At 38.1% G+C, this 20,237-nt stretch overlaps 1 protein-coding gene across 13 annotated transcripts in view; it reads right to left on the bottom strand.

Moving 5' to 3' along the window:
• Positions 1-20,237, bottom strand: part of Myo6 (myosin VI) — a 164,458-nt gene that overhangs the window by 16,283 nt on the left and 127,938 nt on the right. For all 13 annotated transcript variants that reach the window (XM_021243782.2, XM_021243780.2, XM_021243779.2 and 10 more), the window contains 6 exons: positions 16,950-17,079; positions 15,032-15,122; positions 13,990-14,140; positions 6,609-6,817; positions 2,853-2,931; positions 1,923-2,083 (listed from right to left, as the gene is read on the bottom strand). In XM_021243782.2, the coding sequence (XP_021099441.1) occupies positions 1,923-2,083; positions 2,853-2,931; positions 6,609-6,817; positions 13,990-14,140; positions 15,032-15,122; positions 16,950-17,079 (821 nt within the window). The remainder of the gene's footprint in view (positions 1-1,922; positions 2,084-2,852; positions 2,932-6,608; positions 6,818-13,989; positions 14,141-15,031; positions 15,123-16,949; positions 17,080-20,237) is intronic.

Consider the following 20,237-nt stretch of genomic DNA (forward strand, 5'->3'; position numbering starts at 1 on the left):
CTTGGAGAGGAGGGCTGGTGGGGAGGCCGTGAAAGGGATGTGGAGAAAAGAACATGGCCCATAGGGCCACCACACAGGAGAACTGCGACTCACTCTGCCTTTCCAGCAGCAGAGGCTGGAATACCTCCTTACTGCATAACGCTCCTATGACCAAATTACTCTGCCTCAGTAAAGCAGGGTAACTCTACACTTGTATGGAAGGTCTTCAGGGCCACCTTCTCCTTGGGTCCAGTCACCCTGGAACTGCACACCTTCCTGCAGACAGCCAGTGACTTGTGCACAGCGTGCGGAACAGCACCAGATGTAAGCTCACTACTTCAACCACACATGTGTAAGCTCAACAGTGCATACCAATGATGGCTAGTGAACACGGCCCTAGACAAAGCAGCCCCACGGGGAAGCGTCCTCCTGAGCCTGCCTAGCTAATGGGCAGTGACATACAATGGCACCAGCAGCCATCTTGGCAAACACAGGGACAAGGACAGGAGTAACAGTGGGGCCCAAAAGTTCAATAACAATGAGCTATTAGTGAAGAGCCCAAGCACTGGACTCAAATTCAAGAGCTAACAGCTAACAGCTATAATACCTTCTGTCTGCATGGCCTGCTCGGTTCAGTTATAGCATGACAAGTCAGCTTTTAAAACCCAGAGATTCTCCAAGATTTACTCACTAGAAAAATGTGCAGAAGCAACTTAACAAACCCTTTTCCTCCCCATCTATGTTCTCAGCTAAATAAAATCTAACAATTTGAATTGCAGTTACCTTACAATTTGAACCCAGGGTTTTTTGTTTTCTTTTAAAAAGAAAATGGCTCCCTCTAGTGGTTGTGATTTAACAATACTGTAGAGGTTGTTTCTGTTTGTTTCTGGTTTCTTGAGAGGATCTCGCTATGAAATTCAGGCTGATCTTGAACTCACTATGTAGCCCAGGCTGGTCTCAAACTTGAAGCGATTCTCCTGCCTCAGCCTCCCAGTGCTGGGATTACAGACATCCACCACCATGCCTGGGCTTTCGTCATCAACCATATTCTGAGGTTACACATGATTCTCAGTATATACACAGCACATATGTGGAAGAACTCTAAAAATTAGTCTTGCCTTCTTTTTACAAATAAAAAAATCAAAATAGGTGAGCACAATGGCACACACCTGTAATCTCAGCACTCTGGGAGGCTGAGACAGGAGGATCACAAGCCCAGCCTGGACAGCTTAATGACTTACAGAGACCTTCTCTCAAAATATTAAAAAAAAGTTTAAAGGGCTTGGGATGTAGCTCAATGCAAAGGCTCAGTTCAGTCTGTAGTACTGCCTGCCACCCCTAAAAATCAAAATAACTGTTTCTATATTCTAAATTTTTAACATGAAAAATATTAAAACTTTTCCTATAACTTCATACAAAGTATTAAGAAATTCCATATTCTTCCTGCTCCCCTATAAGGTTAGAGATAATTCGGAAATCTGAGAAGCCAAAATACTTCATTATGATTAACCTCCCTTGTAGAAAAGGAAATCCATTCACAGCGGGGGTAAATTGTTCCTCATTTCAAGTGCTCAGGAGTATGAAACGTTAAAATAGAATCCTAACCTCAAATATATTAAACTGCATTAATTTCTATCTCAGTGTTAAATTTCTGTACCTAGAAATTAGTTGTCTACCCAATATACATACTCTTCAGGCAATTTCTGAGTTCAAGCTGAAATATTTTCTTGAGAGCACTCAGCTGAAATTTTGCCGTTTTACTTTTCAAGAATGTAACGATTTTATGAAAAAAATCAATTCATTTGGTTATCAAAGTAGATACAAACAATGTTGAAATGAATTTACCTCGGATCTACTAGGGGCTGAGAAGCAAGACTTCTCTCCCCGCCCTTGGGACAGAGGTGAAGACAGCGGAGGGGTGAGCCCGCCCGGCAGCCCCGTACCTGCGCAGCGCCAGGTCGCCCTGCGCCTCATCGCTGATGAGCTCCGCCTCACTCCGGGCGATTCGCAGAGCCAGCTCCCGGTCCCTGCGCTCCTGCTCCAGCACCGCCTGCTGCTGGGACTCTTCCTCCCGCTGCCTGGCCAGCTGCTCCTCCACTTCCGCCTGCGAGCCCAGAAAGCATCTCACCAAGAGCCCTTCACTGATTACTTGCTCACTGCCATATTGCTTAAAGTAAATGGAACCCTTAATGCTCCATCCGAGTTCCTTTTGACCTTCCTTACCACCCATAAATGTCTTCAGTCTCAGTTTTCTTCTATATTATCAAAACCTCACTTCCCCCAAAGTAAGAGTATGAACAAAAACCCTAACTCCACATCCTGTGACTACAGCGTGAGCATGTCAAACAAGACACAGTACACTAGGTGCTGAATTAACACCGACACCCACACTGCAGGCATCAGGAAGTCGGGTGCTGGTTGTGCTGAAGGATGGACTGTGAAAGCCTAGACAAACACAACTCAAATACACGAGCGGTTATTCCCAGAAACAGCCTTTCCAAAATCTAGGGGAGGAGAAATACCTTTATCCTTCCTATCAATATCAGCACCTGCAGTTATAAAACATCTTAAAACATAAAAATCATGTTCTAAGTATTTCCCTAATTTCCCCCAGGGATGGAACAATACCGATGTTTACTGGATAGGTACTGTGCTAAATGCTCTCACAGGTAACCACTATTCATTCCCGACCACAAAGGAAATCGGCTCATCTGCTCACTGGCTGCCTCAGTTTCCATGGTGACGGGAGCCTGGCTGTGAACTCCTCCAAAGCCCCACCCAAGAACCACAGTGACAGCTTGGCCAGCAAATCAAAATCTGACTTTCACTTTTTAATTATATTTTGATAGAAATTCAGTTCTGGGAGTACAGACCTGAATACGTTTTTCATCATCTTCCCTTTTCTTTCTCTCTTCTTCTTCTTGTTTTCTCTTTGCTTCCATCTCAAGTTTCCTAACAAAAACCCAAAAATTCTTCAAATTTAACAGCAAATAAGAAATTCTTCATTAGGCAAATAACTATTAATAAACAAAAGTAACAGCGTGGGACTTTAACCTGTTGGCCACATACACTACTGACTTATTTTGAATAAAATAAAATCTAACTCTACTGACAGTAATTCTTAAGTAAATCAAAGAAATTCTATAACCCTTACTGCCTCTAGGTGAATCTGGTTGAGAAGCCTACCTGTAAGATCTTAATTATAATAATTCCTTCTCTTTCCTCTCCAGGTAGACAGTCCATACTCACTCTGTTGACCCTATCATGGGAATCTTCCAAAATGCTTTAAAACTGCAGAAAAGTCCAAGTGCCTTTTTTCTACCTTATAAAATAATAACCAGGTCATTGCTTTTTTAAAAAGTTAAGATGGCCAGGGATTTAGCTCAGTGGTTCTGCCTCCTGGTTTGCAAGCAGAAGGACTGGAGTTCAATCCCCGGTACCAAAAAAAAAAAGTTAAGCTATACCCTGGTAAAAGAGGCTAATAAAAGCTAAAGACTCCCTTGTCTGAAGTGCTTGGGACAAAAAACATTTCAGATTTTAATTTTTTAAATTTTGAAATATTTTCTCATACTTTGCCAGTTGAGCATCCCTAATCCAAAAATCAGGCTACATACGACAAACCCATAGCTAATAGTACAATAAATGGGGAAAACCTGTAAGCATTTCCTGTAAAATCAGGAACTCTTGCTGCTCTTATTCAATGTACTAGTAGAAATTTTAACCAGAGCAGTTATGCAAGAGAAAAAAAATAAAAGGAAAGGGAAATACAGGAAAGGGAATACGGGAAAGGAAAAAAGTTAAATTACCCTCGTTTGCCGATGATATGATATGATATGATACCATATACAGAAAAACTAAAAAGATTCCATCCAGAGACTGTGAGCATTGATAAGTGAATTCAGGTGCTCTTCTATGCACCAACAATGAACTTCCTGAAAAAGAAATCATGAAAGCAATCCCATGCACAACAGCCACACAAGAAATAAAATGCCTAGGAATAAACTTTAACTATGGAAGTGAAAGACCTCTACAGTGAAAAAACACTAAACACTGAAGAACAAAATGGAAGGCAATACTACAAGATGGATTTTCATGGATTGGAAGAATGAATATAGTTAAAATGTCCAGACTATTCAAAGCACTCTGCAGATTCATTGCAATCCCCATCAAAACACCAATAACACTGTTCACAAAATTAGAAAAGACACTTCTAAAATATATATGGAAGCACAAAAGACTGTGAACAGCCAAAGCAATCTTGAGCATAAAGAGCAAAGCAGGAAGAAGCAGCACCACACCTAATATCAGTACACACTACAAAACTACAGTAACCAAAACAGTACAGCACTGGCACAAAACCAGAAACACAGAGAAGCTGGGCATTGTGGTACATGGCTGTAATCCCAGTATTTGGGAGGCTGAGGCAGAAGGATCCTCACAAGTTTGAGGCATGGTGAGTTCAAGGCCAGCCTGAACTACATAGCCAGAACCTGTCTTTAAAAAAGAAAAAGAGAAACAACAAAAAACCAGACACACAGAGAAATCTAGAAATATATGAAATATATTTTTAAATATATTTTTAAATATATTTAAACTCGATAGCCAGATGATTCTCTACAAAGATGCTAAAAGATTCATGGGAGAAAAGACAGCCTCCTCTTTAACAAATAGTGCTGGGAAGACTGGATATCCACATGTAGAACACTGAAACTTGACCCCTATATCTCATACCCTGTAAAAAAATCACTCCAAATGGACCAATGACCTTAACGTAAGACCTAAAACTCTGAGAACATGGGGAAACACTTCAAGATACTGGTACAGGCACTGATTTTTCTGGAAGACTCCAAAAGGCTGGGGGAGCAAAAGTAGATAATTAGGATCACATCAAACCAAAAAACTTCTGTTCAGCAAAAGTAATAATCAACAAACTGAAGAAACAACCCACAGAATGGGAGAAAATATTTACCAGCTATTTACCTAAGGGAGGCTTAATATCTAGGATATATAAAGACTCAACAACAAAGTAATCTAATTTTAAAACAGACAAATGATCTGAAAAGACACTTCTCAATTTCTGGAGAATGACCTGGAGATGCTTTTGCATGTTTAATACCAGAACCAGCGTTAGATTCTACCTATGGGATTTTTCCAAAAAAGAGATTAAAATCCAAAGCCCAAGAATAACAAAGGAAAGATGCCACATGTGAAAAATGGGAAAGAGGCCTGTCTCCACCACCACTGGACCACATCAAAACTGACTGATAAGTATGGAAAAGGCATAGGAAAAAAATTATTCTGTTCATATAAAAGTATACTCAACTTTTGTTGCAAAAAAAAGACACTTCTCAAAAGAAGAAACACAAATGACCAAGAAATATATGGAAAAATGTTCAATATCATTAGCCACCAGAAAAATGCATAACAAAAATACAATGAGATACTATGTGACCCCAATTACAATGGCCACTATAAAAAGCAAAATGTGAGGATGTGGAGATAAAAGTAATTGTGAACTATTACTGATGGGAATGTAAATTAGCAGAGTCATCACAGAAATCAGTATGGGGGCTCCCCTAAAAAGTAAAAGTAGAACTACCATAGCATCCCACTCCTAGGTACACATCCAAAGGAAATGAAATTAGCTTATAAAAGAGACAGCTGTGTGCCCGTGCTCACTGTGGCACAACTTAGTAGCAAAGATATGGAATCACTCTAGGGGCCCATGAACAGATAAATGGGTAAGGAAAATATGGTATATATATACACAATGGAATATTACTCAATCATAAAGAAGACAACAGGCATGGTAATACATGCCTGTGGCAAGTTTGAGCCCAGTCTGGGCAACAGAATGACTTAGTGAGAACCTGTCTCAAAATAAAAAATATTTTTAAAGAAGCTGGGGATACAACTCACTGTAAAGGCCCTAGATTGAATGCTCAGTACTGCGAAGAAGGAGGGGAAGAGAAGGAGGGGTGGAAAAAAGGAAAGGAAAAAAAATAAAGGAAGGAAGGATGGAAGGGAGGAAGGAAGGAACAAAGGAGGGAGGGAGGGAAATAAATCTGTCATTTGCAGCAAAATGGATAGAACTAGAGCCCATCTTGTTAAAGGAAACAAGCCAGACAGAGAAAGACAAGTGCTGTAGTCCTCACTCATACTGGAAGCTTTTTAAGAAACATCAACCTGAAAATCCAATAGCTTATGAGGGACTGGGTGCACAGGGAATGAAAGAAGGTGGCCTGGATATGAGGCAGACACACTGTGCGAGTATACAGAAGTACCACAGTGAATCCCATCAATATATACAATTAATATGAGTTCATAAAATAAACAAAATGAGATGTGAAATTTGAGCGCCAACACAACACTGAAATTTCAAACTTCGGAGCATTTTAGACTTCCGACTTTTGAGTTAAGGATGCTCAGCCTATAGTTAAAATGATTTTCAGTAATTATAACATTTTAAGTAATTATTATAACATTACCTTATTTTCTAATTCAAATTTATTCTAAAATTAATTCATTAAAATCAGAATGCAATTTTAAGAATAGTCATTAGTCACTGTCCACACCAAGCCACCCTTCTGTTAGGTTTCCAAGTCAAAACGAGAGCATAAATGCCTTACATTCTCCTTTCCTCCTCTTCCTTTCTTCGATGCTGTTCCTCTTCCTCTCGTCTTTTTCTTTCTTTTTCCATTTCTTCTTGAATATGCCTTAGCCTTTCAGCTTCCTCTTCCTGCTGTTTTTTTTTCTGTAATGCACTGAGGAGCTCCTCAGAGCTTTTGACCAGTGCATCATATTCCTTCTGTATTTGTTCCCTTGTCATCATAGTAGACTTGAAAAACAAATAAGCATGCACTTAAAAAGTTATTGCTTCCATTGCACACCAATAAATATGCTTAACACTACTGAAATGTATTCTTGAAAACTAAGATAAATGTAATGTTTTCCACCACAGTTTTATTTTTAAAAAACTACTCCAATTTGTACATAAAAGTTTTTAAAAAATGGAAAAACTGATAAGCAATAAATTCATTATCTTTGCTGTACTGTTTGTACAATTCATAACATTCAAACTTACACATTAACCCTGCACACAAATATTTGACTCTATTTTTATCAATCAAATCATCAATATCTGAACATATAAAACTGCGAATAAAGTAATATAACTGCAGTTAAAAATTCTCTGTAAGGAGTGATTTGTCCAGTTAGCCAAAATTGGTTTAATAATATTGTTCAAATAGTACCTAAGAAATATGTTAGAAACTACTATATGCATCTAAAATTGTTGGATAATTTTCCTAAGTTAGCTTTCAAAAAATGTGGCTGGGTTAATTTTAACTGATACTGATACCTCATAAATAGGGATGGCTCATGGCAGATGTGTAAAAGCAACTCCGTCCATACTGGCATTTTCACTCTCCTCCTGGTCATCACTTTCCTATCTACCTCTATCACTGACTACTCATTATCTACATTAAATATCTGCATAAAATACGACACTGTGCTTACTTTAAGGTACTAATAGCCACATAATTGTACTAAGCTATGAAACTAGTTGAGAAAAACAGTAAAACCCTAAAATATAATTGAGGAAAACATATGGAAAGATGAAAGATGATTAAGATACAAGCATATAGAAAAAATTTCAAATGAACAGTAATCGAATAAATGAAAATCATACAAAAAAATGGCCCTATTTTTCACCTACAAACTTGAGAATGAAATTAATGAGCATTTTTATAAGTTAAGTAATGTCATAGCCTCTACGAGATAATGTGTTAACATGGACAAAGCATATGACAAAATGGCACAGACAGAAAATTAAATGTGTATTATGGTTAAGAATTATGTAAACATGCATACATATAAAATGAGACTAAAAATGGAACATAGCATACTAGCTGACTATGTTAGTATGGGGGCATAAAAGGTTTTTGTTCCTTTTCTTCAAGCTTTCAATTATGTTAGTAATTTAAAAATCAGTTCCCACGGGGGCTGAGGGTGCAGCTCAATGCTGGAGTGTCTGCTTAGCATGTTACAATGCCCCAGGTTCAATCCCCAACACTGCCACAAAGAATAAATAAAATAAAAATTTTAAACATTAGGTAAAAGAGCATAAAATAAAATAATTTGCATGAATCCTGAGTCATAACTATGCAAAAGCTTAACAATGAAGTATACTATTTTTACTCTCTGGAGAGGAAAACATATTTCTTTATTAAGATGAAATTGAGAGAGGAACAGAGCCCCACCCAGCACAGAGGAGGTGACCCTTTGGGCCCACCATACCACCACCTCCAGCACATAGGAGCACAGCCCCACCCAGCACTGAGGAAGTGAGCCCCACAGGCACCAGCAGCACATATACTTCCCCCCACCCCGCTGAAATGAGAAGACATGTAAACAAGTCTCAAAACTTGTCTTCCAGATCACGTAAAGCAACCCCAAAGGGAAATGAGATGGAACAATCTGATACTCAACCACCTGGACTCCCTGAATTGGCAACAAAAGAGGATCTGGAAAAAATGAAATCAGAAATAATTTCTCAGATAACAGCAGAGATTGTGCCCATAGTACAAGACATGATTAATAAATCCACAAAGGACACACATAAAAAAATAAGAGGAGCTGAGGAACATGACAGAAGCCCAACATAGGAAACAAATGGAATCTATAAAAGAGCTGCAAGCAGATTCCCAGATTGAAAACTCCACTGAAAGTTTATGCAGCAGAATGAGCCAATGTGAGGACAGAATTTCAGATACAGAAAAAAAGATTGCAATTAGTGACCAGAAAAAGAAAAATTGCTTCAAAATTGTAAGGGACCACAAGAAATCAATCCAGCAGCTGCTAACACCATGCAAATAAGAATAATATAAGACTGAACAGAGTCAATGAAGAAACAGGAGAGAGTGCAGATGACATCAAAAAACTGTTCACAGAAGTAATGGCAGAAAGCTTCCCAAGCAGGGGAAAAGAATTTGACATACAGATAAGTGAGGCATATAGGACTCCAACTAGCCATGATCAAAAAAATTTACACATAGGCATATAATAGTTAAGATTCCAAAAACCCAACAGAAGAACAAAATTCTACAAGCACTTAGAGAAAAGAAACAAATCACATACAAAGGAAGGTCCATCAGACTCAACAGCAGACTTCTCAATGCAAACCCACAAGGCAAGAAGAGCTTGGAGTGATGTATTTCAATCCCTACGGGAAAATAGTCTCCAACCCAGACTGATGTACTCTGCAAAAGTATTTTTCAAAATTGGTGGAGAAATAAGATACTCATGACAAAGAGCACCTTAGGAGCTTCATGAATAACAAACCAGCACTCCAAAAAATTTTAGACAATACCCTAGAAAAAGACGGGGATCACAATATCAGGAAGCCAAGCAGAATGAATCCATCAGGCATGACAAGAAATTAAATGCAAATGGGGAGAATCCAACAAAAAAAAAGTCATGGCAATGATAAGTCAATACACATCAGTTATAACCATCAATATTAATGGTCTCAATTCACCAATCAAAAGAAATGGACTGGCAGAATGGGTCAAGAAGCAAGAGACAACAACATGCTGCATATAAGAAACACAATTCAAAAGCAAACTCACAGACTGAAAGTTAAAGGGTGGAAAACAATACTCTATGCGAAAGGAACCCGAAAAAAGCAGGAGTAGCTATCCTCTTTGAAGATCAAATGGATTTCCAGCCGACATTAAGAGAGACAAAGAAGGACATTAGATCCTTGTAAAGGGAACAATCCAAGAGGAAGAGATGACAATCATAAATATATATGCACCAAACACTACTGCACCCAACTATATAAAACAAATACTAACGGAGAAGAAAAATCAAATAAACACTAATACAATAGTAGTGAGGGACCTCAATACTCCACTGTCACAAATAGTTAGATCAACTAGGCAAAAAATAAGCAACAAAATACTAGCACTCAATCAAACTCTTGAACAAATGAACTTAACAAATGTTTACAGAGTCTTCCACCCCACAAAAACAGAACACACATTCTTTTCAGCTGCACACAGTTTCTTCTCCAAAATAGACCACATAATCACATATAGAACATATTTAAGTAAAGAAAGAAACTGAAGTTATCCCCTGTATATTATAAGACCATAGTGTGATGAAATTGGAGATCAATAGCAAAAGAAACTCAAAAAATTTCATAAACACATGGAAAGTGAACAAGACACTTCTGAATAAACAATGGGTCACAGAGGAAATTAAAGAAGAAATCAGACACTTCCTTCAATTAAATGACAATGACAATACAACATATCAGAATCTATGGGACACAATGAAAGCAGTCTTACAAGGGAAATTCACAGCAGTAAATACACATATTAGGATAACAGAGCAAGCCCAATTAAACAACTGGAGGCTGAACCTCAAGCTTCTAGACAAGAAGAGCAGGACAAACCCAAAGCTCATACAAGGGAGGAAATTATAAAGATCAGAGGAGAAATCAATGCAATGGAGACTAAGAGAACAATACAAAAAAATCAATGAAGCCAAGAGTTGGTTCTTTGAAAGAATAAACAAAATTGACAAGCCCTTAGTAAACCTTATCAGAAAAAGGAAAGAGGGCCAGGGATTTAGCTCATTGGTTCCGCTGCCTGCCTCGCAAGGGCAAGGTCCCAAGTTCAAGCCCCAGTATTGAAAAAAAAGAAAAGGGAAAGAAAAAGCCAAAATCCATGCAGTTGGGAATGAAAAAGAGGAGATTACAACAGACCCAGCAGAAACCCAGAGGACCATCAATACCTACTTCGAGAACCTATATGCCTATAAGATGGACAACCCAGAAGAAATGGACAGATTCCTAGATATACAAGAATTACCAAAGTTGAACGAAGAAGACCTAAAAATTCTAAACAACCCAATATCAACCAATGAAATTGAAAACATAATTAAAAACTTATCAACTAAGAAAAGTCCGGGCCCTGATGGCTTCACTGCTGAATTCTACAAGACATTTAGAGAGGAACTACTGCCACTACTGTTTAAACTCTTCAATGAAATTAAAAGGGAAGCAATACTCCCAAATTCATTCCTGGAAGCAAGCATCACCTTGATCCCCAAAGCAGAAAAACACCCAACGAAAAACAGAACTATAGGCCAATCTCACTAATGAACACAGATGAAAAAATTCTTAATAAGATACTGGCAGGGCTGGGGATTTAGCTCAGTGGTTCCGCCACCTACCTCACAAGGGGAAGTTCCCAAGTTCGATCCCCAGTACCAAAAAAAACCATACAAATAAGGTACTGGCAAATAGAATGCAAAAGATCATCAAGAAGATCATACAACCTGACCAGGGATGCAGGAAGATCATACACCCTGTCCTAGGTATGCAGGGATGGTTCAATATATGCAAATCAATAAATGTAATATACTATATCAATAGAACCAAGGACAAGAATCATATGATCATCTCAACAGATGCAGAAAAAGCATTTGACAATATCCAACACACATTTATGATAAAAACCCTACAAAAAATTGGAATACATGGTCTCTATCTCAATCTGATAAAAGTCATCTATGGAAAATCAACAGTCAATATCATACTAAATGATCAAAAACTGAAATCCTTCACACTAAAATCAGGAACAAGACAAGGATGTCCATTATCATCACTCCTGTTCAATATAGTTTTGGAAACATTAACCACAGCAATTAGACAAGAGAAAGAAATAAAAGGAAGAAAGGAAATGAAGAAGACAAATTGTCATGATTTGCAGATGAATGATACTCTACATACAAGACCCCAAGAGTTCTACCAAAAGTCTTCTAGACTTAACAACCAAATTCAGTCAAGTAGCTGGATACAAGGTCAACATACAAAAATCAATAGCTTTCCTCTACACAAACGACAGACTCACTGAGAGAGAAATACGGCAAATAATTCCTTTCACAAAAGCATCCAAAAACCTGAAATACCTAAGAATCAACCTAACAAAAGAAATCAAAGACCTCTTCTCCGGAAACTATCGCACTCTGAAAAGAGAGATTGAGGAGGATATCAGAAAATGGAAAGACATCCCTTGCTCCTGGGTAGGAAGAATCAACATAGTGAAAATGGCCATACTTCCAAAACTGCTATATAGATTCAATGCAACCCAACTGAAATTCAGCAGCATACTTCACAGACCTTGAGAAAACAATCCAAAAATTCATTTGGAACAAGAAGAGACCTAGAAGAGCAAAAGCAATTCTAGGCAACAGAGACATGGCAGGGGGTATCACAATCCCCAACTTGAAACCATACTACAAAGCTATTGTGAGAAAAACAGCATGGTACTGGCAAAGAAACAGACCTGAGGACCAGTGGAACAGATCTGAAGATACAGAAACAACTCCAAATGCACTCAGCCACCTCATCTTTGACAAAGGAGCCAAACACCCTCACTAGAGGAAAGATAGCCCCTTTAATAAATGGTGCTGGAAAAATTGGGTTTCAACTTGCCAAAAATCAAAACTACACCTATATCTCTCACCATGCACTAAACTAAAATCAAAATGGATTAAAGATCTAAATATTAAAACAGAAACACTGAAACACCTGGAACAGAGGTTAGGTAGAACTCTTGAAGACATTGGTGCAGGAAAAGATTTCATGAACAAAACCTCAGTTGCCTGTGAACAAAAAGCTTCTGCACAGCAAGAGAAACCACCAACAGTATGAAAAGACAACCCACAATGTGGGAAAAAATTTTCACCAGCGGTCCCTCAAACAAAGGTCTACTATCTTGAATCTATAAGGAACTTAAAAAAAAATCAGACCTTCCAAATTGAAAGACCCAATTGAAAAATGGGCATCTGAAATGAACAGACATTTCTCACACAACGAAGTAGAAATAGCAAATAAATACATGAAAAAATGTTCAACATCACTGGTCATTCGAGAGATGCAAATGAAAACAACGCTGAGATTCCACTTCACTCCAGAAAGAATGGCTGCTATCATGAAATCAACCAATAACAAATGCTGGTGGAGCTGTGGGGAAACAGGAACACTGCTCCACTGCTGGTGGAAGTGTAGACTGGTGCAACCATCGTGGAAATCAGTATGGAGATACCTCAAAGAACTAGGACTGGAAGTCCCATTTGACCCTGCTATTCCACTGCTGGGTAGCTTCCCCAAAGAATTAAAAGAATCATACCACAGTGATATATGTGCACCCATGTTCATAGCAGCACAATTTGTAATAGGTAAAACTTGGAAGCAGCCCAAATGCCCATCAACTGGAGACTGGATAAAGAAAATGTGTTTTTTTGGGCTGAGGATTTAGCTCAGTGGTTCTGGCACCTGCCTTGCAAATGCAAGGTCCCCAGTTCAATCCCGGGTACCAAAAAAAAAAAAAAAGAAAGAAAATGTGTTTTTTTAATAAAACGGAGTATACTCAGCCATAAAAAATGAGAAATTAGAGACATTTATTGCTAAATGGATGCACATTGAGGCGATACTCTTAAGTGAAATAAATAAGACACATATGTGTAAATACCAAATAGTTTCTCTAGTGTGAGAAACTGAAAGTGTAAATAAGGACTAAAAGGTATAATAGATAATGTGAAAATAGGAAGAAAAGGGGAAGGGGAAGTGGGAAGGGTAGGGGAAACGCAAGAAGGAAATGGAATCAATATGAGAAATGAAAAAATGGAAACAAAGTCTCTGTAAATAGGGAGGGATGGAGGGACTGAAGGGAGGGCAGGGGAATGGGGAAAAAATAAGAACCAAGAGAGATTATGTAAAGGTGCAAATTTCCAATAAAGATGAAACTGCATAAAAATTGTCTTTTTTATCTTACTAACGAAATTTTACTTCTCATTAAGAAGTAGTAATCTGACCATCCACTTGTCAACATTTTGTATCTTGAAAAATTGAAGACTTTTTTATACCATTCCAGTACGAACAACAAGATACTAAATTATATTTAAAAAATCAAAGTCATTTTGGCTAAAATTACATACCTTAATCTTGGCCATCAAAGCATCAATGGAAATTTCAAGATCCTTGATCTGTTTATTCACCTCTGGTTTTCCATCCTTTAATGCACTTACTACTTCATTAAACCTGTCCAGTCGCTTGTTCAGTGTGCCCACCTTAACCAGGCCATCAATGCTGGAAAGAAGCCATTCCACCAAAGATCAACTTCACCATTAATGCTTTATGTACATTTCTTTCATTAATAAAACTGCTGAACACATATTACTAAATATGATATTTCACTCTGTTTTCATTATTATTTAGCATTCTCTTTTTCAGATGTCTTACTGAGGGTGAAAAGAATTAAACATGGGTAGGAATGACACTGATGCCTGTCTTCTATGTTTAGACTGAAAACCAAACATTCAAACTTGGAATTTTAAGAAGGTTTCTAATAATCTCTGAAAAGATGTGATGCTGTTTAATTATTCATACACGCAAGTTTAATAGTTATTCATATATGTAAGTTTAAAAGTCTAAATTAATACTAAAAATTTAAATTGGAAAGTTTTTTAAAAATTAAGTTTATAGTGAAACATGGACAATCTTGAAAATTATGGTCAAAATATTAATATTTTTAAAACATCAATTTAACATTAAGAAACTTAAATCACTAAAAAAAAAAACCCTGAAATAACAGCTCCTCTCAATCATTTGTTTCAACCTGCAAAAGTATTTATTTACATTTTTATAAGCCACTCCAAATCTTATAGAATGAGGCAAGAAACATAAGTTAGCTAGTTTCAAATAAATATTACAAATCCTAGACTAAAATATTTTACAAACAGCACACTTTACAAAGATCTAAACTGCTTTCTTTTCATTATGACTTCATTGCCATTTTATATTGGGATATCTAGGTCTGGGGGTTGTCGTCTGAGAAAGGATCTCACTATGTAGTCCAGACTGGCCTCAAATTCTCGATCCCCCTGTCTCAGCCTCCCTGGTGCTGGGATTACAAGCATGCACCACCACGCCCAGCTGTGACTCAGTTTCATGGGGTTATTCGGGTACTATTTATCTTACCGAGGTTTGTGTCTCCTTTTGCAAAGCCACATCCGAATAGTTTTTTGCATTTTAATGCAAGCTTCTGCTCTGTATTTTATTTTGTTTTTCACTAAGAGTAAAACAAAATAATTTTAAAATTTAGCTGAAATTGGACAAATATCTATTTTTTTAAAAAACTACTCATTTCCACAAATGCAATCCTCAAGCAATATGAAATCTTTTTTTTTTTTGGTACCAACGATCGAACTCGGATCCTTCCGCTTGCAAGGCAGGCGGCGGAACCACTGAGCTAAATCCCTGGCCCACAATATGAAATCTTGATGAACACATTATACCAGACATGAAAATCATGAAGTTTTAAAATTCTCTTGGTTTCTTTTTTTTTTTTTTGGTATTGGGGATCGAACTTGGGTCCTTGCACTTGCACAGCAGGCAGTGAAACCACTGAGCTAAATCCCCGGCCCCTCTTGGTTTCTTAATACTTCTTAAAAATAAAAAGTGTGTCAAGGGTGTAGCTGGGTTCATACTTTAAATTCATTATTTTCTTATTATGCTGCATTACTGACTCCCAAACTGTGCTATACAGCATTTGTTCTATTCAATGTGAATAGATACCTCTTTATGCAAGGATTTACCTGGAACATCAGCGTAGGAAAGACAATACACCTCCTTTTGGAAATTCACAATGAACATCCTGGGTTAGGCCTCTGAGAATCCTACAGTAAAGGAATCTTTTCAACTTCAAGTACCCAGAACTTCCCTGACTGATCTGACCTTGAAAGATTCTTTTGGAGCATCCTTATTAGCATTCTGCAGGCACACCTGTCTGCTTCCTGACCTCAGTGCATCTCCACGATGCCGGCCACAAACACAGCGGACAGTGCAAGTAACGTCAACAGAATGTGTTCTCCATCGCAATGCAATATATAAAAGTAAAAGCATTGAACTACCATGACAAATATCCTTATATTTCACTTGGGAAATGAAGGGAAACAGAGGTTCAGTTATCTCTTTATTATACTTTTCTTTTATCCACAGTCACAAGTGTCTAACAAAGGATCTCAATAATAATCTTTGTTTTCGTGGTTCCTTTTCATTTAGCCAAATGATTTACTAAATCCTCTTCATGTACCTAGCACTATTTCAAGTACTCTTGTATGGGCAGCAATTATAAATTTAATGAAGTTATGGATTCCCAAATACAGTAGCCCCCAAAAATTAAAGGTTTGCCACAGACCTTCAAGTAATTCAACAACATTCTGCCCTCACCCCAGTGAGAACTAAAAAGTTGGGTACACAGGGTGGTGATGACTGCTGAAATCCCATTTACATGTTCTTAAAAAACATTTGAAGAACTCAGGCTTTGCCTACTATGAAAAGATGGCCAGGAAAGGCTTTAGTCTTGAGCTTGGGAGCTACTGGGGTTACAGAACGAGTGGGAGAAAGAAGATCCACTGAGACACTAGCAACAAAAAGCAAAGAATTACGATATTTGGAGGAGAAATCAATATAATTTGATAACTGACAAGATTTCAGGGGTAAGAAAAGAGAGAGAATTACAGTCTTGAAATTTCCGGCATGTGCACTGTAGATGGCAAGCAGGCAGAAAGAGGGAAGCTCAGGTTTACATCTGAGAGCCTGGGGATGGTGTTGCAAGTCAGGGGAGACAGAAAGAAAAAGAATAAAGATAGTGAGCTGTGTTTAGGACCTGATGAAACTAATACTCCAATAATATAGTCAGGTAAGGAAATAAGTGTCATAAATTCAAAAAATAAAGAAAAATCCAAAGTCTACAAAAGCTAGCTTATTACACACTACATTTGAGGAGTTAGGGACCCAGGGCCGGCTGCCCAGAGTTCCCGAGATGGCCTGGTGCAATCTGCAAACCATCGCAGTTCCAAAGTAACAAAGCTTAGGTGTGAGAGGATGCACTCACATTTGATGACAGAGAGCCCACACCACTGGACTTTCTTCCAGCGACTGCAGACAAGCCAGTGATTAACTCTCTTAACTAACTCTGCCAAGTGGTCGGGGTCCGACTTCATGATCTGATCAAATTCTGCAAACTAGAAGGTAATGTAATTTAGTATCAGCACTAAAAGATACATGTATTTAAACACACAGGAAAAATGAAATAAATAAATTCATATCCCAGACCCAACTTTCTGAAAATGGCTGTATGCCAGTTGCAGACACATCTCAGTGGGGTGGAGAGCAAACTGAAACATTTTACTGCCCTTTTCTTCCTTTCCTTCAGTATCATTTTTGGGAGGAAGGGCAAGTTACTTTTTGTTAAGTAGCAGATTCAGTAATAAAAGCAGAAAAACTTCCTCAGAGGATTGGGAAAGGTTTTATTGAGGAAAAAAAGAGAACGAATGTATCCCTGAGTCGGCTCACCCATATTCTCAGGTGTCCACGGACAGCCTTTGGTAACTGAGGGTCAGCTATGTCACATCAGGTACCACCAAAACTACTGTGTCTCTCCCAACCTCCGACCCCATTTGGGAAAAAGATTAAGAACTTGCTACTAAAAGAATGAACAGCACAAATAAAATTAATGAATAAAACATTATTTACCACCAAATTCCAAAATGATTTCTATCCATTTCCAAATATCCTACCAGAGTATTAAGGACATTACATACCAACTAATAAAGTGACATTTTGAGCTGAGTGTGGTGATGCATGCCTGTGATCCCAGCACTTGGGAGGCTGAGGCAGAAAGATCACCTCAAGATCAAGGCCAGCCTGGACTACATGGTGAGTTCAAGGCCAACCTGAACTACATAGTGAGACCCTGACTCAAAAAACCTAATTAAAAGCTGAGCTGGTCCCAGCACCTGGAAGGAAGCTCCCGGGCCGCCATCCCAAGCTCCTAGGGCACAGAAGGTGAGCCGGTCCCAGAACCCCAAAGGAAGCTCCCCCACCACCATCCCAAGCTCCTAGGGCAGAGAAGCTCCCCCGCCGCCATCCCAAGCATCCCAAGCTCCTAGGGCAGAGAAGCTGAGCCGGTCCCAGAACCCGGAAGGAAGCTCCCCCACCGCCGTCCCAAGCTCCTAGGGCAGAGGTAAACCAGTCCCAGAACCCGGAAGGAAGCTTCCCCGCCACCATCCCAAGCTCCTAGGGCAGAGAAGCTGACCGGCACGGACGCCAGAAGAACCTCCACCCCCACCCCCACCCCTCTCAAAATGAGAAGACACGTAAACAAACTTCAAAAACAGACTTCTGGATCACCTACAGCAACCCCAAAGGGAAACAAGATGGAACAATCTGATACTCAACCACCTGGACTCTGAACAAGCAACAAAAGAGGATCTGGGAAAAATGAAATCAGAAATAATTCCTCAGATAACAGCAAAGATTTTGCACATGGTGCAAGACATGATTAATAAATCTACAGAGGACACAGATAAAAAAATAGAGGATCTGAGGAACATAATGGAATCCCAACATAGGAAACAAATGGAATCCATAAAACAGATACAAACAGATTTCCAGGAGATTAAAAACTCCATCAAAAGTCTGTGCAGCAGAATGAACCAATGTGAGGATAGAATTTCAGGTATAGAAGAAAAGATTGCAATTAGTGACCAGGAAAAGAAAAACTGTTTTAAAATTGTAAAAGAACACAAATCAATTCAGCAGCTGCTAGACGTTGCAAAGAAGAATAACATAAGACTGAGTCAATGAAGAAACAGGAGAGAGTGCAGATGACATCAAAAAACTGTTCACAGAAGTGATGGCAGAAAACTTCCCAAGGAGGGGAAAAGAACTTGACATACAGATAAGTGAGGCATATAGGACTCCAGCTAGCCTTAATCAAAAAAGATCTACACATAGCCATATAATAGTTAGGATTCCAGAAATCCAACAGAAGAACAAAATTCTACAAGTAGTGAGAGAAAAGAAACAAATCACATACAAAGGAAGGTCCATCAGACTCAACAGCAGACTTCTCAATGCAAACCCTCAAGGCAAGAAGAGCTTGGAGTGATGTATTTCAAGCCCTAAAGGAAAACAGCCTACAACCCAGATTGATGGACCCTGCAAAACTATCTTTCAAAATGGATGGAGAAATAAGATACTTTCATGATAAAGAGCACCTTAGGAACTTCATGAATACCAAACCGGCACTCCAAAAAATTTTAGACAATACCCTAGGAAAAGACAATGAGGATCACAACCCCAGGAAACCCAGCAGAATGAATCCATTGGGCATGACAAATTAAATGCAAAGGGGGAGAATCCAACAAAAAGAAAAAGTCATGACAAACTTTTTAAAAACTTTTAACTTCATCTCCCTAATGAGTGTATAAATTCAATCTTGTTATTGTACTGATTAGTATTTTTCTGATTCTAGAGCTGCACACCTTTCCTTGTGCTGTACTGGCTATTTATCATCTTCTTATGTCTACTTTTTAATTGGGTTGTCTATTAATAAGCTCTAAGAATTCTTTATATATTCTGGTCATAGGTTATATGTATTGTAAATATGGTCTGTTTAAGGACTACTTTTCATTTTAATGATGTCATTTAAAGTTCTAAATTTTGATGGAATTTCATTTATCAATTGTTTTCTTTTATACATCATGTCTTTTGTATCCTAGGTAGTTCTTGCCTACCCTGAATTCATAAATATTTTCCCTTATAATTTCTTCTTGAAGTTTTATACTTTTAGGCTTTCATATTTAGTCTTATAGATCCCTTCAAATTATTTTCATGTATGGAAATAAAGGGTTAAGGTTAATTTTTTATATATGGACACCAGGTGTTCTAGTGCCATTTGCTGAAAACACTATCTCTTCCTCGGCTCTTGAATTGAGTTTATATTCTATAAAATGCTAATGTTAAATAATCTTTCAAAACTCAGTGGACCATACATGTGTGGTTCTATTTCTAGATTCTCTGTTTTATTCCAATGATCTATATGTCTTTCCTTACACCAACACTGCCTTGATTACTGTAGCTTTAGAAGAAGTCTTAAAATTAGGTACTAAACGTCTTCCAACACTTTTTGCTTTTTCTTAACTTTTCTAGGTCCTTTTTACTCCTACATAACTTTTAAATTTCAATATCCAATTCTTCATTTATAGCAAGTATACACAGACCTAAATTTTTATATATACCTTGTGTTTTCTAATCCTGCTAAATTCAAATACAAGTTCTAGGGGCTCCTAGAGATTTCTTAGTATTTTCTCTGGAGATGATCATTTCATCCATATAT

Source organism: Heterocephalus glaber, unplaced genomic scaffold (genome assembly GCF_053883595.1).
Source record: "Heterocephalus glaber isolate CG9 unplaced genomic scaffold, H.glaber_assembly_v1.0 deba00000818, whole genome shotgun sequence".
In the NCBI taxonomy this organism is placed as follows: domain Eukaryota; kingdom Metazoa; phylum Chordata; class Mammalia; order Rodentia; family Bathyergidae; genus Heterocephalus; species Heterocephalus glaber.